Source organism: Hippopotamus amphibius, chromosome 8, assembly GCF_030028045.1.
Source record: "Hippopotamus amphibius kiboko isolate mHipAmp2 chromosome 8, mHipAmp2.hap2, whole genome shotgun sequence".
Taxonomy (NCBI): Eukaryota; Metazoa; Chordata; class Mammalia; order Artiodactyla; family Hippopotamidae; genus Hippopotamus; species Hippopotamus amphibius.
The window spans coordinates 46,002,243-46,026,348 of NC_080193.1; the positions used below are offsets into that span (position 1 = coordinate 46,002,243).

General features: G+C 38.0%; 1 protein-coding gene across 1 annotated transcript in view; it reads right to left on the reverse strand.

Moving 5' to 3' along the window:
• MARCO (macrophage receptor with collagenous structure) overlaps positions 1-8,346 on the reverse strand; it is a 32,111-nt gene extending 23,765 nt beyond the window's left edge. Inside the window, exon 1 of the mRNA XM_057746367.1 lies at positions 8,215-8,346. Within this exon, the coding sequence (XP_057602350.1) occupies positions 8,215-8,323 (109 nt within the window). The 5' untranslated portion in view covers positions 8,324-8,346. The remainder of the gene's footprint in view (positions 1-8,214) is intronic.
• Positions 8,347-24,106: the final 15,760 nt, after the last annotated feature.

Sequence of the window (24,106 nt, forward strand, 5' to 3'; positions counted from 1 at the left end):
TTCTACAGCCAGAGTGCAGATAATTTTTGGCTCATGCTTGTATGCAGCAGAAATACCTCAGACAATTCATTTTAAAAAGTGAAGATACTAAAAGGACATAAGTGAAAACAAGATTTCTACACTGGACTCAACGTGGTAAAATGTTGATACCAGTAGATTGTGACAAGTCATGTACGTATATTGTAATGCCCAGAGAAACCACTCAATAAAATATTCAAAGAGATGTACCACAAAAAAACCTGTAAATAATTAAAAATGGAATTCCAGAAAAGTGCTCAAGTAACCCATAGGAAGATAAGAAAAGAGAAACAGATTAATGAAAAACAGAAGAAACAAAGAGAAAATGCAAAATAGGATGGCAGATTTAAACTTAACATACCTATAATTACTTGCATGTAAATAGTCTAAATATACCAAGCAGAGGGCAGAAATTGGCAAATTGAAGAGAAAAGCGTGACCCAGTTATAAGCTGTGTATAAAAAACCAAACAGTACAGCTTCTGTTCAGATGAAACAGAATTGATATAACTGAAAGGAGAAATGGACAAATACAAACTATAATTGGGGACATTAATACCCCATTCTCAGCAATTGATAGAAAATCAGCAAAGGTATAGAAGAACCAAACACCACCACCAACCAATAGGATCATTTATAGACTACTCCATGCAGCAACAACAGAATATACATTCTTCTCATGCATACATGGAATGTTTATTAAGACCATATCCTGGGTCATAAAACAAACCTTAACAAAATGTAAAAGAAATTAAATTTTACAGATATTCTCTGACAATAATGGAATCAAAATATAAATTAATAACATACAGACAGATAAATGTCTAAACACTTGGAAATTTTTTTAAACTTCTAAATAATGCAAGAGTTATAGAGAAATTCTCAAAGAAAAAAATTAAATATAACTGAATGAAAGTGCAAAGACAACATATCAAATTATGGGCTACATCTAAAGCAGCACTGGAAGGGATATTTACAACAGTAAAAGCTTGCATTACAAATGAGGAATGATCTCAAATCAATAAATGAAGTTCTTACCTCAAGAAACCAGAAAAGAACAGTAAAATAAACCCTAAACAACCTGAAAAAAAAAAAAAAAAGAAATAACAAAAACGAGAGCAGAAATCAATGAGATTTAAAATAAGAATACAAAAGAGAAAAAAACAAAAACAAAAATCTGGTTCTTTGAATAAAATCAATAAAATTGATAAAGTTCTAGCAAGACTGACAAAAATAAAAAGAAAAGAGACAAATCATCAAATCAAGAATAAAACAGGATATACCACCACAGATGCTGCAGCCATTAAAAAGAAAATAAGAAAATACTACTAGTAACTTTATGTGCACAGCTTGAAGAGATGAACCAATTCCTTAAAAATCACAAACTACAAACACCAAACCAAGATGAAATAGATAATATAAATATCTATGCCCATTAAATAAATTTAATTTGTAATTTAAAATCTCCTGTGAAAGAAATATCCAGGTTCAGATGATTTTATTGGCATATCCTAATAAACCTTTAAAAGAAGAATTAGCACCAAGTTTTAACAATCTCTTATGGATAACTGAAGAGTAGAGAACACTTCCTAACTCATTTTATAAGATAACTATTACCCTAATATGAAAACCAGACAAAGACAGTACAAAAAGAAAACTAAAGATCAATATCTCTTACAAAATTTGACACAAAAATTCTCAACAAAATAGCAGAAAACCATATCAAGCAATGCGTTAAAAGGATTTATGTACCATGACTAAGTGGGATTTCCAGGTATGCAAGACTAGCTCAAAATTAGAAAATTACTGTAATCACATAGGCTAAAGAAGAAAAATCATATAATTATATAGTTGATACAGAAAAAGCACTTAACAAAATCCAATTCATAACAAACTGTCATAATTATCACTCTCATAATAAACAACAACTTTATAATAAAACTCAGCAAACTGAAAGAGTATGTCCTCAAGTTAAAAAAAAAAAAAAAAGAGCAACAACAAATTATCTAAAGCTTACATAACTCTTAATGGTGAGACAGAAAAGTTTCCTCCTTAGGTTGGGAACAAGGCAAGGATGTCTGTTCTCACTCCCTTTTTCTATATACAACTGACAAACAAGTGGAAATTGAAATTTAAAACAAAATGCCATTTACAATTGCTCAAAAGAAAATGAAACATTTAGATACTAAATTTAACAAAATGTATACAGGATCTGTATGCTGAAAATTACAAAATCCTCATTAAAAAAAAAAAAAAAAGACCTAAATAAATATAGAAACATACCATGTTCATGGATTGTAAGGCTGACCATAAAGAAGTAAAGATGTTAATTTTCAAACTGATCTAGAAATGTAATATAATTCCTACAAAATCTCAGCAAGGTTTTTGATGGCATAAATTTATACCAAAATTTATATGGAAAGGCACAAGCCCCAGAATAATTAAAATCACCTTGAAAAAGAAGAATAAAATGTGAGAAATAACATTACCTGATGTTCAGAATTATAATGAATCTACAGTATCAAGACAGTGTGGTATTGGTACAGGGATAGATGTGTAGATTAATGGGACAGAATAAAGAACACAGAAATAGACCCACACAAGTATGCCCAGCTGATTCTTTTTTAAATTTATGTATTTATGTATTTATTTATTTATTTATTTAATTGGCTGTGTTGGGTCTTTTTTGCTGTGTGCAGGCTTTCTTTTTAGTTGCGGTGAGTGGGGGCTACTCTTCGTTGTGGTGTGCAGGCTCCTCATTGCCATGGCTTCTCTTGTTGCAGAGCACGGTCTCTAGGCACGTGGGCTTCAGTAGTTGCAGCACATGGGCTCAATAGTTGTGGCTCACAAGCTTTAAAGCTCAGGCTCAATAGCTGTGGTTCATGGGCTTAGTTGCTCCGCGGCATGTGGAATCTTCCTGGAGCAGGGATCAAACCTGTGTCCCCTGCATTGGCAGGCGGATTCTCAACCACTGTGCCACCTAGGAAGCCCTGCCCAACTGATTTTTGACAAAAGTGCAGAAGTAATTTACTGGAGGAAAGATAGACTGTTCAGCAGATGGTGTTGAAGCAATTGGACATCCACAGGAAAAACAAACAAACCTTGACCTAAACCTCACATCTTATTAAAAAATCAACTCAAAATGAATCATGATATTGTAATGTAAAGCTATAAAACTTTTAGAATTAAGCATTGGAGAAATCTTCAAGACCCAGTGCTGGGTGAAAAGTTCTCAGACTTGACACCAAAAGCACAATCCAAAAAGGGAAAAATCAATAAATTGGAACTCAATAGAATTAAATACTTTTGCTTGGCAAAAGACCTTGTTAAGAAGATGAAATGACAAATTACAGACTGAAGAGAATATTTACAAATTATGTATCCAGCAAAGGGCTTGTATCTTGAGTATATAGAGAATTCTCAAAATGATCAGTTTTAGTTTAGCTTAGTTAAAAAAAAAAAAAACCAATTAAAACATTGGCAAGGGGCTTCCTAGGTGACACAGTGGTTAAGAATCTGCCTGCCAATGCAGAGGACACGGGTTTGATCCCTGCTCCAGGAAGATCCTGCATGCCGCGGAGCAACTAAGCCCGTGTGCCAAGAAAAAAAAAAACAAAAACAGTGGCAAAGGTCATGAAGAGACATTTCACTGAGGAGAGTATACAAACAGCAAATGAACACATGAAAAGATATTCAACATCATTAGCTATTAGGAAAATACACATTAAAATTCAATGATGTATCACTATCATACACCTATCAAAATAGCTAAAATAAAAACAATGAGGGGAGTCAAGGAAGGGAGGGAATACGGGGATATGTGTATAAAAACAGATGATTGAACTTGGTGTACCCCCAAGAAAATAATAAAAAAAAAAAGAAAGAAAAAAAATAATGATAATACCAATTGCTGGCAAGCATGCAGAGAAAGTGAATCAGTTGTACCCTGCTGGTGGGAAAGTAAAATGGTACATCCATACTGGAAAAACAGATCAACTGCTTCTTGTAATACTAAACATATACTTAGAATCCAGCAATTGCACTTTTGGGCATTTATTCAGAGAAATGAAAACTTGTGCTTACACAAAAACTTTTATGTAAATGGTCATAGCAGCTTTATTTGTAATAGCTAAACACTGGAAACAACCTAAATGTCTTTCAGTGGGTGAATGGTTAAATCAACTATGGTACATTCATATCATAAAATAATACTCACTAATAATATTCATTAATAAAAGAACCAACTATTGATACATACAACTTGGATGGATCTCAAGGAAATATGCTATGTGAAAAAAAGCCAATCTTTAAAAAGTTACATGCTGTGTAATTCTATTTATATAACTTTAGAAAAATTATAGAAAGGAGGAACTAATTAGTGGTTGCTGGGGGATAGTGATTGCTGGGCAGGGAGAGATGGTATGTGTGTCTATAAAAAAGTATCATGAGGGAGATATTTGCACTGATGGAACTGTTCTATATCTTGATTTTGCTGGTGGTTACACAAGTATACACATCTGATAAAATTGTAGAGAACTATATTCACACACACAGATGAGTGGATGTAAAACTAAAGAAATCTAAATAAGCTCTGTGGGTTGCACCAATATCAGTTTCCTGGTTGTCCTATTGTACTGGAGCTATGCAAGACGTTATCACTGGGGGAAAATGGGTGAAGGTCACAAAGACTTCCCTGTACATTATTTTGCAACTTTCTGTGAATTTACAATTATTTCACAATAAAAAGTGAAAAAACACCTCTGGGTAAAGTCAGATTTTTTAAAAAAATGCTGAGTACTAGTGACATGACAAAAAATAAAAGCCAGAACAATGACATGAAATGAAAGTAGTCATATCAGCAAGGCTGACCCTGCATAGACTCCAGGGTTAAGGTCTGTTAGGAGATTATTTGAAATTAACTTCAGAGCAGGAAGAAAGGAGAGCTAGGTGCAAGGCTGGGGCCAATGCTTAGTGTTAATTAAAACAAACAACAAAAAACCCCATAACTTCTCTATGAGTATTTGTATCTTAGGGGGTCTTCTCTGTCAAGAAGGGTGTTCTTGAGATGGAAATTGGTGGCAAGAAATATCATGAAGAAAGATGTGAGACCTGAAATAGTTGAGGGATTTGGGTGAGAGGGCCAGATTACATTCCACAGACCAGCAAGAGTTTGCTGATGTACGAGTAGTAACAGAATTTGAGAAACCAGACACATCAGGAGGCTGACAGGAAGACTTAAGCCAGACAAATGCTCATATTTTCAAGAAATTGAAATGAGCACATCCTAGGATGATACGGGCCACGGGGACAAATGTGAATTCTCTTATTCAGGCTCAAGTGCTGCATTGTTGAAGGGGAGAAGAACTGATACTGGTTCATGAAGGAAGACCTAGGGTTTTGTTGGACCTTCAGGGCAGCAAGAGCCAGCAGTCTGTGGAGACTCTTCAGAAAATGAAAGCGATTGTCAGCTGACAGAGAGATAAGTAGGTAGATAGACAGACAGACCGATAGAGAGAGAGAGAGATAAATGAGACTGGAGCCATTTCGTGCTGAAGCAAGTAGTTGTTTTTTTTTTGTTTTGTTTTGTTTTATCTCAGTAAGCCCTGAGGGGTAACTGTGTTACAGAGTCCCACAGTTGAGCACAGTCCGTACTGCACTCATCTAGGAAGTTCCATATGCTCCATGTTCTTTGCATGAGGAGATAGGAAGTTGTGAACACATTTAAAAATGTTCCACCCAAACTGGAGCGATTTGGGTTTTGGGTTAGATTTTTACTTCGTGGTATCTATAACCGCAGTCAGAAATCTGGGATTCACCCTTGACTCTTGGGTCATCCTCACTTTGCCTTGTCCCCCTACTATAGTCCTACTGATTCGAGTTCTTTTTTTTAATATTTATTTATTTGGCTGTGCTGGGCCTTAGTTGCAGCACATGGGATCTTGGTTGCCACGTGTGGGAACTTTTTAGTTGCTGGCATGCGGGATCTCTAATTGCGGCATGTGGGATCTAGTTCCCTGACCCAGGACCAAACCCAGGTGCCCTGCATTGGGAGGGCAGAGTCTTAGCTACTGGACCACCAGGGAAGTCCCTCATTTGACTTCTAATGTTTCTCCGGAGCATTCTCTTTTTTCCTTCCGCACAACCACTGCCTCTCATCATCTTTTGCTGCCAAGCCCCTCTGCATCCTCAGGGTTACTCTTTCCAGCTTGTCCGCCATCTATGAGGGTGATAATCTCAAGGGCAAATCATTGCCTCTCAGTCCAACTTCAGTCTCTTCAGAGCTCCCCACTGCCCTTGCCCCCTACAAATTGTCAGTTGCTGTCTACTTCTACAAGGATTAAATCATGAGCTGCTGAAGCTGCTGACCTTCAACACCCTCTGAAAGGAGTTCAGGGTGAAGATCAGGAATGAGGCATTCTGTACTCTGGGAGAAACCGGCAGAACTGCTCAGATATTTTCAGGAGAAGATTTTATGAGCCCAATTCTTGCATCTCCTTGTATCTAGAAAAGCACTAAAGTCATTAACAGTGACATCTGCTCCTTGTGACTAGCAGCAAACTTCTGCCAAAATGTGTGCTTGACGGCACGTACACCCTTCACTAAAATTATGTATAACACTGACCTTCCCCCTGCCTGTTTGGAGCAGTTTCTCAGAGCTATCTGAAATGCTGTGCCCTGGGCTATAGTCCTCATTGTGTCCCAAATAAAACTTAACTCACAATTCTCACATTGTGCATTTTTTTTTCAGTAGACACCCTCAGGATAAAGTCCAAATTAATTGGCCCCAGTCTCAATCCCCACTGAGATTCCCCACCAAACTCTGACCCAACAATATGGAGCTATTTGTACTTTTTCTGAATATTACTTGTGAAGATATAAACATGTGGTGCCCTACACGTGCTCCAGCCTCCATCTCCTTTCTCTAAGGAATCCTCTTTATCCATTAAACTTTAGAAGAGGTCTCAGCTCTGCCCTCCAGAACCCCACACAAGGTTAGATCTGTCCATAAAGCCCTGTGCAAATCTCAGTGACTGCTAGTGACAAATTGTATAGAAATGAGTATGAATAGGCTTACAGTGCCATCCTCCATCCAACATGACTGTGGGCTTCCTGAGGCCAGAGGCCAGGTTGATCCTTGTCTATTTCCTCCGCACTGAGTGCAGCACCCAGCAGGTAGTAGGTGCCAAATCTGTTTGATCACTAGACTTTGTCTGAACATTTTTAGTACCTTAAAAAGTCATGCGTCCAGAATGCTGCTTTCTCCAAAGTTCTGAATAAGCAACAATTATTAAGTCATTTGCACTCCTGCCTTCTTTGTTATCCCACTGTGAATAGCTAAAGGCAGAGCCCTGGGCCCTTAATCCTTGTACACCCAAAATTCCAGACACTGACCTGCACAAACAGACCCTGGACAGGAGGGACAGTCAAGCCAGGGGACAGAGATGCAGTTCTGCACATAGAACTTCCAGAAAAGACTGGGAGTGGGAATGACTGATCAACTTGGAAGACAATTCCAAGAGGGTATTCTGAAATGGGAAATCAGAGATCCCCTGTGGGAAGCACTCACCAGTGACTTTGCTACAAATTCTAGATTTTTAAAAATGCGTTATGTGTGTAACATTGAGGGAGAAAATAAAATAAGAGTTGACTGAATTTTTAAAATCTGAGTTTAATCTAAGACAAACCAATTATGAAGCTATAACTTAACCTAGCCCACACCAAATGGAGAACACACCCCTTGAGCAACACATAAATTTTCGCAGAAGACATCTTAAATAATTTTAGCAGAATTGCATTAAATAAATATGACACGGCTTCAGTTTTGTGGACATTTTTCATCCCTCTTGTTTTGCATTATCCTTTCATCACACACGTCACACACATAATCTGTTTGTCAGAATGAGACACTAATAAAAAGGAGGGACATATAAGCATTAGCGTTAATTGAAGGGAAAATATTTAAATACAGTTTAAAGGAGTTGTGTAGCTAAACAACAACAAAAAACTCTATGCTAAAGACACAGCATCTATTACTAGCATTATACAAATTTCCAGTGGAAGCATGAAAGCATTCCAGAAATGTATTATTGAGTCTCTAAGGTACGCGCCTAGATTTTCAATGGACATGTCTATTCTTATGTAGCCAAGAGAAAGACCACATTACAGGCAATGTCATTATTGGGGAGTAGTACTTTACCATTAATTTCAAAGGTCTCTACTGAAGGCAGCATGGTTTGGTCGAGAGTCGTTCTTTCTCCGGTGCCAGCCAAGAACTCTTTCTCCTTGAGAATTTCCTCATCTTCCATTGCTAAGCTTTATAGGTGGCGAAAGTTCTGGAGCCAGCAGAAATGCTCCTCCAAAGAGGAACCACTCAGGGAAATATTGTTGCCTTTTAACTACTGCTGCTACTTGTAGAGCACACAGCACTTCCCTTGGCTCTGATATCTGAATTTGCGAAAAGTTTCTTGACACGATCATTAGACATTTCTCAAAAATGGACTATTCACATGTGGAGCTCCTGCTCAGTGCAGCTGTTTGTTAAGTGGGGTACAGGGAGTTGGGGCACAAGTGACAGGTCCTTGAAACCACCTCTTGCTCCTAAGCCTCTGAGAGCAGAGCCGATGACCCCACCTCTCCTCTACTTGTCCAGGTCCTACCATCATCCTAGACCCAGCTTATTGTCTCAGGACCTCTCCAGCTCACAGTGAAACCTGCCTCCTCTGACCTACTTCAACCCTTAGAGTTCATCCTTGCTACTCAAATTGTGGGCCATGGACAGCAGCATCAACATCACTTGGGAACTTTTTTTTAAAATAAATTTATTTATTTATTTGCTTTTGCTGCATTGGGTCTTCATTGCTGTGTGCGGGCTTTCTCTAGTTGCAGGGATCAGGGGCTACTTTCCTTGTGGTGTGCGGGCTTCTCATTGTGGTAGCTTCTCTTGTTGTGGAGCACATGCTCTAGGTGTGCGGGCTTCGGTAGTTGTGGCACACAGGCTCAATAGCTGTGGCTCACAAGCTCTAAAGCGCAGGCTCAGTAGTTGTGGTGCATGGGCTTAGTTGCTCCACAGCATGTGGGATCTTCCCGGACCAGGGATCAGACCTATGTCCCCTGCATTGGCAGGCGGATTCTTAACCACTGTGCCACCAGGGAAGTCCGGGAAATTTTTATAAAGGCAGAGTCTCAGGTTCCACTCCATATAGACCGAATCCAAATCTACAGTTTAACAAGGTCCATAGGTGATATATGTATACATTCAAGTTGGAGAAGCACGGCTCTACCCCAAACATTTTAGCATTTAATTATGTTTCCTCTCATAGCTCTCCCATGTTCTCTGTATATGTGTGCACATGTGTGCTTGCTGTGGTCCCAGTAAGATCTGAGCTCCTTAAGAGAAATCCCTTTACTCTGTACCCTACACCAGGCACTCCCTACCATGTATAGCATGGTAGTTAAGACAGAGCCCCCAAAAGCTTGAATGCCTGAGTTCCAATTCCACTTCCTACAAGCAGCTGTATGACCATGGGCAAGTCAGCTTTGAGCACTTCAGTTTCCTTGTCTGTAAAATAAGGAAGGCAGTAATAATTTTTGTGTGCATTCAGTGACTTGCATGGTATAAGGTATCCAGGATGCGCAATAACATCATGTTGCTGCTGTTATCACTAGAGACATTGTGAACCTACTCGGTCCAGGGAGATGAAGGAAATGGCCTTGCCTTTGACTAGGAGCTCAGTCTAGTATGCAGGGTGGCTGTGGATACAATTGAATTCCAGAGATCTCTGTTGGTGATTGGAGCGCCAAGGAGGACAGAGGTGGCCTGGAGGTAGAGGAGGCAGATCTGGGAATGCCACAAGGAGCTTTTCCATTGGATCTGGGTTTAAAGGGATGACCGGGGGGGTCACCTGTAGAGCAGGATAAGGTGAGGAACTTGCATGTGGGAAAGGTGGCAAGTGTAGCCTCACAATGGCAGGATGCTTGGGGGCAGGGGAACCATGGACCACTGGACTATTTGGGACATGAGAGGTGAGGCGGCAGGAGATGCGGCTGAGCTAGGTTAAGTCACTTTCTTTGGCTGGTGGCATGGTAGAAAGCAAAAGGGGTAAGAAACTCAGGAAAGGGAGTTACTGGCAGTGCCCCATTTAGCAGGGGTTCCCAGAGTGCCTACAATTTCAACATACAGGAGGTCACTGGTTTGAACTGAGGGCTAGGAGCAGAAGCCAGGACAGAAAAGTTTAAAAGGAGAGAATTGGCGGTAAGGAAATGAAGGCAGCTGACAGCTCCAGTCACAAGTTTGTTGGGGGGTACTGCCCAAGAGGGCAGGGGCTGTTAGGGCCTCCTCCGTGGACAGGAAATCCCTTGGCAAAGAAACCCACTGCTTGGGCTGCTGTGCCTCCTCTCTCCACCTGGTCAGCTCGGCTCTGACCAAGGGCAGCCCTCAACACGATCCAGTAACAAGAAGTCTCTAGGACTAAAGAAGCTCAAGTACAAATGCCCTTAACGGAGGCTTCAGAGATGATCTGGATAAGGATTGATATCATGTCTGGCTCACAACTGGAAACTGTAAGACTGACTTAGCAAAATGATATTATGTCATCATTGGAAACATTTCCTCCCCAATATGATCAGTCTCCTGATAGAGGATTTTTAAAGGTGTTTTTTTTGTGTGTGTGTAATTTAAACATTTTTTTTCCTTCTTATAAAAAGCAGCATGCAATTATTACAGATATAAATAAATAATAAGAACAATATCAACAACAACAACAAAAAAACCATTTCTATCTATTGACTTTATTTTTCTTGCCAGTCGTGCATGACAGTGGTGGTCAGTATCCCCTAGGCCTAGCTTAGAACTTAATTAATAATTTCATTAATGGTAATGAAGCATAATTACTGTGAATTCATTTTTAAAATAAAAAAAATATCAACACAAATGAGCATCATTAGATGAACAGGTGAATAAATTGTGGTATATCCAGTCAATGGGATAATAATCAGCAATAAAAAGAAAGAAGCAGCAACATGGGTGAACCTCAAAAGCCATTATGTTGAGTGAAATAAGCTAGACCCCAACAAAACATATTGTGTGACTTCATTCATATAAGTTTCTAGAACAAGCCACACTCATCTATAGTGTCAGAAAACAGAGCCATGGTTTCCTAGGGTAGAGGTAGGGGAGAATTGACTACATAGGGGCACAAGGAACATTTCTGAGTTGATGGTAGTGTTCTGTGCCTTGATAGGGGTGTCAGTTACAAAACTTATCAAATTTTACACTTGAAATATACTAGGGTGAGTCAAAAATTATCCGCACTCCAGTTATTCTTAAAACTTCTGTTGGCCGCACTGTCTTAACAGCAATTTCTGTTCAAGGCTACTGTCTCCCCAGTCACTGCTGTGCAGGTGTGGACGTGTTACATTTGTAACTGCAGTGTGAGCAAAAATGGATGCCCCACTTGTAATTTGCACGAAAGAAGAGCAACATGCAGGGATTCGTTTTTTTGTGGTCCGAGGTTAGCTGGTGCCGTTATTTATCAAAGACTGTGCACAGTGTGGAGAAAGTGTTTTGTCATGAAGAAGTGTGTATGAATGGATAGAGAAGTTCAAGGAAGTTCACACAAATGTTGGCCATCAAGAAGGAGCTGGATTCACTTCTGATGAAGAAGTGAAGACAGTGGTGCATTCATGGCTTGCAGCTTAGCCTAAAACATTTTTTAATGAGGGAATACGAAAGTTTGTTGACAGATAGGCAAAGTATATTGAAGAGCAAAGAGCTTATGTCAAAAAATGATGTATTTGTCTTTTCCAAAAGTTAATTAAAATAAGTTCTACAGCCAGAGTGTGGATAATTTTTGACTCACCCTCATGGTATGTAAATTATACCTCAGTAAAGTTAATTAAAACAGAAATTAAAGAAAAATATGACAAAATTATTATTGTTGGACTTTGGCCCAACTAGCAGAAGTTTGTCCTTTGGGAGCCATTGGAGGGTGTAGACGGGGTGAAGTGTGTGTGAAGCCTCAGTGAGCCACCACACCTTCTCTTCCCTGTGTAGGGATGTTCATACACATTTTGGGATTTCTGCATCAGGATTTCAGCCTGTGTTCTCAGAACAGAGGGAAGGAAAGGGAAGAAGACTGGTCTATGGTGGGACTTTCGCACTGACCCAGCACTCCCATCTGGGGCACACCCAAGGCAAAGGCCAGCAAGGCAACTCTGCGTCCCTGGTCTGATTTCAAAAACACAAGTTTTCCTGACCACAGATGCCACCCTCTGCCCTCCTGACACCTGCAATGTATTCACAGGGGCCAAACCTTTTATCACCCCAATTTAAATGTATCCCTTTCTTGGAGATTATTCATACTGAAGTGTAAACAAGTAATATTATTCTTTTCCCAGAGAAGGTTTTGGGGGTTGAAGGAGATGCAGGAGCAGGTGAGAGTGGAACCACCCTGGATCCTGGAAGCCTATGTGCAAGAAAGTGTTATATATGCACTAAAAGAAAAAGAGCCACTATTAGAAATTGTGTCAAGGGTCATCTGTGCTAATTCTCATCGATCTAAAATAATTTTGCCAGAGCTATCCTGGACTAAGAGCAATTGGGATGGAACAGAGAAGATAGGAAATCAATCAGAATTGCCTGGAGGTGGTTGTCAGTCATCTCCCATTCATTCCACAGATATTCATTGAGTGCTTGCTCTGTCCCAAGCTCTGTGATGGTAAGAAAAGAGGCTTGTAGCCTCTTCAATGATCTGGTTCTTCATCCTCCGTTAGTCGCACGCTGTCAGGGTCATAGCCTACCCTTTTACACATAGTAAATTCTTCATAATCACTCATCCATTCTACTCTCTGGCCACACCTCTGATCTTTCCAGCTCTTCCGTCAGCATGCTATCTTCAATAGTCCTTTGCCTCTAGGACTTCTGATCTGTTATTCTGCCACTCTTCCACTGTCCATTTCCAAGTTCATGTCCTTCCTCCCATGTAAATTTATGGTCAGTCATTTTAATCATCCCCTGGCACGCATCCTCAACTACCTTGCTCCTGTTTTGCTTCATTGTGCTCACTTGACAAATAACAGCACAAGTTAGATCCAGCCATCTGTGAAACTGAATGTAACTGGAGTAAATGATGTGATCATGCTGGTGGTCTCATGTTAATCTCGTGACATAAACTGCAAATGAACCTTAATTCCATCTGCTGATAGGACTATAGTTCTTTATTCAAGTCACTCTCCCAAACAACTTTCACCTTCACTTCATCTCTTATCTTCACTCTCATCTGATGACCTTGCTCTCCTCCTAAGAAAATTCAAGCAACCAGAAGTGAAGTGCCAGACTCCCACCACTACCGGCACCTCTACCAAGATGCCATCTGCCTGCTTTCTTATGACTTAAACTGTCCAAGCTCCTGTCAAGAACCACTCTCTCAACCTGGGCACTAAATCCCATCACCTTTCACCTACTTCTGGGTATTCTCCCAGCAGCAATCCTTCCTTCTCTCTCTACAACATCAGTGATACAGTCTCCATTGAATTATTCCCAACTGCTGAACATACATACCATTAGCTCTCCATCCTGAAACACTTACAAGTTGTCCACTTCCTACAACCTATTACCCATTTTTTTCTCTCCTTTGTGGAAAATTTCCTTAAAATTGTTGTGGAGATCCACTGTTGGTAATTCCTCTCCTTCCATGCTCTTTAAATCCACTCCAATGGAACTTTTATCCCCATCACTCAATCAAAACTACTCTCATTAAATCACCAATGGATTCTACATGGTGCCTTCCTCTGGTCGAGTTTTAGTCCTCATTTTTCTTATCAGAAGTACATCATAGGGTTACTCACTCTCTCCTCCTTGAAATAATCTTTTCTCTTGTCTTTTAACACATTATTGACTTGGGGGATTTTTGCAGAAACTAATGCCTGTGGCTGGAGATTTGTTATGTAAATGAATATTGAAATGTCTCCAGTCAATAACATTCAAGGGACTTCCCTGGTGGCTGCAGTGATTAAGAATCTGCTTGCCAATGCCAGGGGGCATGGGTTCAATCCCTGGGCTGGGAAGATCTCACATATCCTGGAGCAGCTAAGCCTGTGTGCCACAACTACTGAGCCTGCAGTCTAGAGCCTATGAGCCACAACTGTTGACCCCACGTGCCACAACTACTGAAGCCTGCATGCTAGATCCCATGCTCCACAATAAGAGAAGCCACCACAATGAGAAGCCTGCGGACCACCACAGAGAGTAGCACCCACTCACTGCAACTAGAGAAAGCCCGCACACAGCAACAAAGACCCAACAGAGCCAATAAATAAATAAATTTATAAAAACAAACAAAAACAAAATTTAAAAAAATTCAGATAATAAAAGACATATTAACACATCTCTGGTCAATAAGTTGTTAAAACATAGCACTCTCTTGATAGTTTTCCTACTTCATTGGTCGCTCTTGGTTTATTTTACTGATTTGTTCTCTCTTTTTCTCACTTCTTTATGTTAGGGTTCCCCAGGATTTGATCCTTTGCCATCTTTTCCATTTATACTCACTTCTTTGGTGATGTTATCTGGTCTCACAGGTTTAAATTCCACCTACGTGTCTTTATTCACAAATTTATATTTCTAGATCAGAATTCACTCTTGAACTTCAGATGCCTATTTCTACATACATGTCACATAGACATCTCAGGCTCTATGTGCTCCTGACTTTGCTTCATCTTAGTTGATGGCAACTTGATCACTCCAGTTGTTTCAATCCAAAAATCTGACACTAACCTTGACTCCTATCCCTCCCTCACACACTTTCTCTCTCCACATTCAATCCATCAAGAAATCCTTTGGCTTTACCTTCAAAATATATTCAGAATTCAAAACTTCTCATCATCCCCCACTATCACTCTGGTGCAAGTCACCACAATCCCTCACCTGAATTACTTCACTAACTTTGTTTTTGTAAAGAAACAGGATATTAATATAATATTCAAACCAAGCATTTACTATTCTTTTCCTTCCAGTTTTATTGAGATATAATTGATATACAACACTGCATGAGTCTATGGTATAAGCATAGTGATTTGACTTACACACATGATGAAATGATTACCACAAGTTTCGGGAACATCCGTCTTCTCAAATAGATACAATATTAAAGAAGTAGAAAATAACTTTCCCCTTGTGAAGAGAACACTTAGGATTTACTCTCTTAACAACTGTCATACATAACATACTGCAGTGTTAATATATTTATCATGTGTTACATTACATCCCTACTTCAATAATTTTCTAACTGGGATCCATACTATCATATGGTCCACATTCAATATAGCAGCTAGAGTTATCCTTTTAAAACATAAATCAGGCATGATGTCAGGGAAGATGATGGAGTAGGAACTAGCAGGAATCTTTCTCTCCAGCTGAACAACAATTATACTGAGAGAAACAGTGTAAAGTGACTATGTTGTAACTCTGAAGTTTATTTGACCATTTGCAGCTTCTAGGAAAGAGCTTGGCTGATAAATTGTAGTTAATTTCTACCAATTTCAGCCATCAGAATGGTGGCAGCTATCCCTCTTCTACTTGCCCCTCATCCCATGGCAGGCATTTGTAGGGACAGCAACCTACATTTCTGGCATGACTTGCTAGAGCCAGAGTGCACAATAAAGACCTTGTCCTGCAAACGTTGGTGTTCTGTGTTCCGACTACAGAGTGTTCCTTCAGATTACTAAGGGGAAGGCATGGTGGCTTATGCCATTGTTTCAACCCTCACCAGATGAATCAGCTTCCAGGAGATTTACAGGAGCAGTACCTGCTGTTTTGGATGTTCAAAAACAATGCAGAATATATATGTTGGAATTTAGAAAGCATGCCCAGGGAAAGAGGCAGATTCACAAAAGAGCTGATAAAACCTTAGGTTTTCACTATAGGCTGATCCCCAGCACAGAGACACCCTACAACAATTTTTTAAAAATTAAAAGTAACAACAATTTTTTTAAATTTAAAAACACCAGCAAACCAGAGGAAGACAATGATTTACAGATTTACCACATTATAAGATTCAAATGTCCCAGCTTTAAACCAAAGGAAAAAAGAAATCACAAGGCATACAAAGTATGGCTCATTCAAAGGAACAAAATAAATGGACAGAAATCATACTTGAGGAAGCCCAGATGTCAGAATTACTGTACAAAGAGTTTAAAGCAATTGTCTTAAAGATGTTCAAAGAGTTAAAGGAACACATGGACAAAGACAGAAAAACAATGTGTGGACAAAATGAGAATATCAGCAAAGAGGTAGAAAATATAGAGATAGACCAGAAAGAAATTCTGGGGCTGAAATGTACAATAAGTGAAATGAAAGATACAGTAGAGGGATTCCAAAACATATCTGAGCAAGCTGAAGAAAGAATCAGAAAACTTGAAGATACAATCATTGAGATTACTGAATCTGAACAGAAAGAAAAAAGAATGAAGAAAGTAAATAAGAGTTTAAGGGATCTGTGGGGCACCATCAAGCTGACAAACATACACATTGTGGGAAGAAGGAAAAGAGAAATGACAGGAAGAGTATATAAAGAAATCATGGCTGGCAGCATACCTAATGTGATGAAATACATTAATCTACAAATCTAAAAAGCTCAACAAACAAGTAGGATAAACTCAAAGAGACCTGTGGTGATACACATTACAGTCACATTGTCAAAAGGCAAACAGAATCTTGAAAGCAGCAAGAGAGAAGTGACTTCAAGGAATCCTCAAATAAGGATCTCTGTGAGAGGGCACAGAACACTACAGCAGGAGTTTTTGTATGCTGTTGAAATTAAATGGGTATAAATTCTAATTAGACTATTATAACTTTAGGATGTTGAATGTAATGATAACCTAAAAGAAAATACTTATGGAATTTCCACATCAGAAAATGACAATAGAAATAAAAATGTTTCACTATAAAAAATCAACTAAACAAAAAGAAGGCAGTAATGGAGGAATTGAGGAAAAATGAGCTACAATTCATGGAGAAAACAAATAGCAAAATGGCAGAAATAAATTTCTCTTTTTTCAATAATTATTTTAAGTGTAATAGATTAAACTCTCCAATCAAAAGGCAGAGTTTGGAAGAATGGATTAAAATAACATAATTCAACTATATGTTGCCTACAAGAGACCCATTTTATTTATTTTTTATTTACTTTTCGCCCTTGAGATGTTCTATTTCATGAATTTTTATGCCCTATGCCCAAACATTTCTTTATTGGAGTATAGTTGTTTTACAATGTTGTGTTAGTTTCTGCTGTACAGCAAAGTGAATCAGTCAAATATATACATATATACACTCTCTTTTAGATTTCCTTCCCATTAAGGTCACCACAGAGCATTGAGTGGAGTTTCTTATGCTATACAGTAGGTTCTCATTAGTTATCTATTTTATACATAGTAGCATATATATTTCAACCCCAATCTCCCAATTCGTCCCACCCTGCCTTCTCCCCTTGGTTAGTTCTCCACATCTGTGATTCTACTTCTGCTTTGCAAATAAGTTCATCTGTGCCATTTTTCTAGATTCCATATATAAGCGATATTAGATGATATTTGTTTTTCTCTTTCTGACTTACTTCACTCTCTATGACTATCTCTAGATTCATCCACGTCTCTGCAAATGACACTATTTCATTTTCTTTTGTGGCTGAGTAATATTCCATTTTTGTATGTACCACACCATCTTTATCCATTCCTCTGATGATGGACATTTAGGTTGCTTCCATGCCCTGGCTATTGTAAATAGTGTTGCAATGAACATCAGGGTGCTTTCATCCTTTTGAATTATGATTTTCTCCAGATATATGCCTAGGAGTGGGATTGTTGAGTCATATGGTAGTTCTATTTTTTAGTTTTTTAAGGAAACTCCATACAGTTCTCCATAGTGCCTTACCAATTTACATTCCCACCAACAGTGTAGGAGGGTTCCCCTTTCTCCATACCCTCTCCAGGATTTATTCTTTGCATCAACAGATTTTTTGATGATGGCCATTCTGACCAGTGTGAGGTGATACCTCATTGCAGTTTTGATTTTCATTTCTCTAATAATTAGTGATGTTGAGCAGCTTTTCATGTGTTTGTTGGCCAACTGTATGCCTTTTTTGATAAAATGTCCATTTAGGTCTTCCTCCCATCTTTTGATTGGGTGGTTAGTTTTTTTTTTTTTTTTTTTATTGAGCTGTTTGTATATTTTGGAGGTTAATCCCCTGTAATTTGCTTCATTTGCAAATATTTTCTCCCATTCTGAGCATTGTCTTTTTGTTTTGTTTATGGTTTTGTTTGCTGTGCAAAAGCTTTTAAGTTTAATTAGGTTTCGTTTGATTATTTTTGTTTTTATTTTCATTACTCTAGGTGGTGGATTGAAAAAGATCTTGCTACAACTTATGTCAAAGAGTGATCTGCCTATATTTTCCTCTAAGAGTTTTACAGTATCTGGCCTTACATTTAGGTCTTTAATCCATTTTGAGTTTATTTTTGTGTATGATGTTAGGGAGTGTTCTAATTTCATTCTTTTCCATGTAGCTGTCCAGGTTTCCCAGCACCACTTATTGAAGAGACTATCTTTTCTTCATTGTATATTCTTGCCTCCTTTGTCATAGATTAGGTGGCCAAAGGTGCATGGGTTTATCTCTGTATTTCTATGCTGTTCCAGGGATCTGTTTTTGTACCAGGACCATACTATTTGGTGTCTTTTGTGTTTCCATACAAAATGTAAAATTTTTTGTTCTAATTCTGTGAAAAATGCCCTTGGTTATTTGATAGGAATTTCACTGAATCTGTAGATTGCTTTGGGTACTATAGTCATTTTCACAATATTGATTCTTCCAATCCAAGAACATGGTATATCTCTCCATCTGTTTGTGTCATCTTTGATGTCTTTCATCAATGTCTTATAGTTTCCTGAGAACAGATCTTTTGCCTCCTTATGTAGGTTTATTCCTAGGTATTTTATTCTTTTTGATGCAATGGTGAATGGTATAGTTTCCTTAGCTCTCTTTCTGATATTTCATTGTTAGTGTATAGGAATGTGAGAGATTTCTGTGTGTTAATGTTGTAATCTGCAACTTTACCAAATTCACTGATGAACTCTAATATTTTTCTGGTAGAATCTTTAAAGATTTTCTATGTAGAATATCATGTCATCTGCAAACAGTGACAGTTTTCTTCTTCTTTTCCAATTTGAATTCCTTTTATTTCTTCTTCTCTGATAGCTATGGCTAGGACTTCCAAAACTATGTTGAATAAAAGTAAAAAGAGTGGGCAACCTTGTCTTGTTCCTGATCTTAGAGGAAATGCATTCAGCTTTTCACCATTGAGTATGATGTTAGCTGTAGATTTGCCATATATGGCTTTCATTATCAGATCATTTCCCTCTAAGACCACTTTCTGGAGAGTTTTTATCAGAAGTAGTGTTGAACTTTGTCAAAAGCTTTTCCTGCATCTATTGAGATGATCATATGGGTTTTTTTCTTCAATTTGTTAATGTGGTATATCACATTGATTGATTTGCATATATTGAAGAATACTTGCATCCCTGGGATAAATCACACTTGATCAGTGTGTATGATACTTTTAGTGTGTTGTTGGATTCAGTTTGATACTACTTAGTTGAGGATTTTTGAATCTCTATTCATCAGTGATATTGGCCTGTAATTTTCTTTTTTTGTGATATCTTTGTCTGGTTTTAGTATGAAGGTGATGGTGGCCTCGTAGAATGAGTTTGGGAGTGTCCCTCCCTTTGCAATTTTTTGGAAAAGTTTCAGAAGAGTAGGTGTTAACTCTTCTCTAAATGTTTGATAGAATTTGCCTGTGAAGCCATCTGGCCCTGGGCTTTTGTTTGTTGGAAGATTTTTAATAAACATTTTCAATTTCAGTACTTGTTATTTTTAATAAACATTTTCAATTTAAGTACTTGTTATTGGTCTGTTCATATTTTCTATTTTTCCTGGTTCAGTCATGGAAGTTTGTATATATCTAAGAATTTATCCATTTCTTCTAGGTCATCCATTTTATTGGCGTATAGTTTCTTGTAGTAATCACTTATGATCCTTTGTATTTCTGTGGTGTCTATTGTAACTTCTCCTTTTGCATTTCTAATTTTATTGATTTGAATCCTCTCCCTTTTTTTTTTTTTTTGATGAGTCTGGCTAAAGGTTTATCCATTTTTTTAATCTTGTCAAAGAACCAGTTTTTAGTTTCATTGATCTTTGCTATTTTTTTATCTCTATTTCATTTATTTCTGCTCTGATCTTTATTATTTCTTTCCTTCCACTAACTTAGGGTTTTGTTTGTTCTTCTTTCTCTAGTTGCTTTAAGTGTAAGGTTAGGTTGATTATTTGAGATTTTTCTTATTTCTTGAGGTAGGATTGTATTGCTGTAAACTTCCCTCTTGGAATTACTTTTTGCTGTTTCCCATAGGTTGTCATTTGTCTCTAGATATTTTTATATTTATTTCCTCTTTGATTTCTTTAGTGATTCATTGATTGTTTAGTAACATATTATTTAGCCTCCATGTGTTAGTGTTTTTACCTTTTTTTTTCCCTGCAATTGATTTCTAATCTCAGAGCATTGTGGTTGGAAAGATGCTTGATGTGGTTTCAATTTTCTTAAATTTACTGAGCCTTGATTTGTGACCCAAGATGTGATATATCCTGGAGAACGTCCATGTGCACATGAGAAGAAAGCATATTCTGCTCCTTTTGGATGGAATGTCTTATAAATATCAATTAAGTCTATCTGGTCTAATGTGACAGTTAAAGCTTGTGTTTTCTTATTTTCTGTCTGGATGATCTGTCCATTACTGTAAGTGGAGTGTTAAAGTCCCCCACTATTATTGTGTTACTGTCAAATTCTCCTTTTATGGCTGTTAGTATTTGTCTTATATATTGAGTGCACCTACATTGGGTGCATATATATATTTACAATTGTTATGTCTTCTTCTTGGAATGATCCCTTGATCATTATGTGGTGTCCTTCTTTGTCTCTTGTAACAGTCTTTATATTAAAGTCTATTTTGTTTCATATGAGTATTGCTACTGCAGCTTCCTTTTGATTTCCATGGAATATCTTTTTCCATCCCCTCACTTTCAGTCTTTCTATGTCTCTAGGTCTGAAGTGGGTCTCTTGTAGATAGCGTATATATGGGTCTTGTTTTGTATATATTCAGCCAGTCTGTGTCTTTAGGTTGGGACATTTATTCCATTTACACTTAAGGTAATTATCAATGTGTCATGTTCCTACTTCCATTTTCTTAATTGTTTTGGGTTTGTTTTTGTAGGTCTTTTTCTTCTCTTGTGTTTCCCACCTAGAGAAGTTTATTTAGCATTTGTTGTAAAGCTGATTTTGTGGTGCTGAATTCTCTTAGCTTTTCTTGTCTGTAAAAATTTTGATTTCTCTGTTGAATCTGAATGAGATTCTTGCTGGGTAGAGTAATCTTGGTTACAGGTTTTTCCCTTTCATCACTTTAAATATATCATGCCAATCCCTTCTGGCCTGCACAGTTTCTGCTGAAAAATCAGCTGATAATCTTATGGGAATTGCCTTGTATGTTATTTGTTGCTTTTCACTTGCTGCTTTTAATATTTTTTCTTTGTATTTATTTTTTGTTAGTTTGATTAATAAATGTTTCAGCATGTTTCCCTTTGGATTTATTCTGTATGGGGCTCTCTGTGCTTCCTGGACTTGGGTGATTATTTCCTTTCCCATTTTAGGGAAATATTTGACTATAACATCTTCAAATATTTTCTCAGACCATTTATATTTCTCTTCCTCTGAGACCCCTATAATTTGAATGTTGGTGCATTTAATGTTGTCCCAGATGTCTCTAAGATTGTTCTCATTTCTTTTCATTCTTTTTTCTTTATTCTGTTCCATGGCAGTTATTTCCATCATTCTATCTTCCAGCTCACTTATTCATTCTTCTGCCTCAGTTATTCTACTGTTGATTCCTTCTAGTTTATTTTCAGTTATTGCATTGTTCATTACTGTTTGTTTATTCTTTAATTCTTCTAGGTTCTTGTTAAACATTTCTTGTATCTTCTCCATCCGTGACTCCATTGTATTTCCAAGATCTTGGATCATCTTTCCTCTCATTACTCTGAATTCTTTTTCAGGTAAATTGTCTATTTCCTCTTCATTTATTTCATCTTGTAGGTTTTTCCCTTTCTCCTTTTGCCTGTAACATATTTCTCGGTCATCTCATTTTGTCTAACTTACCATGTTTGTGGTCTCTTTTCTGCAGATTGCAGGGTCATAGTTCCTCTTGTTTCTGGTGTCTGCCTCCTGATGGGTGAAGTTGGTCTAGGGGCTTGTGTAGGCTTCCTGGTGGGAGGGACTGGTGTCTGCACTCTTGTGGGTAGAGCTGAGTCTTTTCCCACTGGTGGGTAGGACTGCATCATGGGGTGTGTTTTAGGGACTCTGTGAGCTTAGTATTACTTTAGGCAGCCTGTCTGCTGATGGGTGGGGCTGTGTTTTTGTCTTGCTGATTGTTTGACCTAAGGCATCCAGCACTGGAGCTTGGAGGAAATTTGGGTGCCACTAGGTCTTGGTGCTGGGATAGGGACCCAAGGAGAGCTCATGCCAACTAATATTCCCTGGAGCCAGGAATTCTCTGGTGGCCCAGTGGCCTGCTCTTGGTGCATTCACCACAGGGCTCAAAATCAACCCCTGGCCAGGGAACTAAGACCCCACAAGCCATGCAACATGGCAAAAAAAAAAAAAAAAGAAAGAAAGAAAGAAAGAAAAAGAAAAGAAACTGACAAACAAAAGCCAAGACAAATAATAAAAAATAAAACCAAACAAAAACAGAAACAAACAAAAACAGCAAAAAACAAAAACCCAAAATAAGAAAACAACCAAACAAACAAAAAAAGAGAGACTCATTTTATATCAAAAGACAAAAACAGATTGAAAGTGAAAGGATGGGTAAAGTTATTCCCAATAAATGAAAACCAGAGGAGAAGCGAATATACTATTATCAGAAAAATAGACTTTACATCCAAAAAATTACAAGTGACAAAGAAGGATATTATATATTAATAAAATGTTTAATATAGCAAGAAGATGTATACTAATTATAAATGTTTCCAAACCTAACAACAGACCCTCAAAATATATGAATCAGGGACATCCCTGGTGGCACAGTGCTTAAGAATCCACTTGAAAATGCAGGGGACACAGGTTTGATCCCTGGTCCAGGAAGGTCCCACATGCCATGGAGCACTAAGTCCATGCCCCACAGCTACTGAGCCTGGGCTCTAGAGCCCATGAGCCACAACTACTGAGCCTGCATACTACAATTACCGAAGCCCATGTGCCTAGAGCCTGTGCTCCACAACAAGAAAAGCCACCACAATGAGAAGCCTGTGCACGACAACAGAGTAGCCCCCACATGCTGCAACTAGAGAAAGCCCACATGCAGCAACAAAGACCCAACACAGCTAAAAATAAATGATTAATTAATTACTTAAAAATATATTAAAATATATGAAGCAAAAACTGACAGAATTGAAGGGAGAAATAGTTGCACAATAATGGTTGGAGACTTCAATACCCCACTTTCAACAATGATGGAATGACCAGATAGAAGGAAGATAAGTAAGGGAATAGAGGACTTGGACAACACAGTAAGCCAGTTAGACCAAAACGACATGTGTAGAAACTCTATCCAGCAGCAGTAGAATACACATTCTTCCCAAGCACACAACATGTTCCAGAATGCATGGATATTCAGCCACAAAAGAAGTTTCAATAGATTTTAAAAGATAGGCATCACAAAAATTATTTTTTCCAACCCCAATGAGATAAAGTTAGAAATCAGTAAGAGAAAGAAACCCAGAAAATTCACAAATATGTAGAAATTAAACAACATATTCTTAGGCAACCAATGGGTCAAAGAAGAAATCACGAGGGAAATTAAAAAATACCTAGAGTTGAATGAAAACAAAAGAGTAACAACAGCATACCACAACTTACATATACTTATAAATGGTTACAATAAATATTTTGTTATATGTATTTTACCACAATAAAAAAAGTAACTCAGATTGGCCAGAATGGCC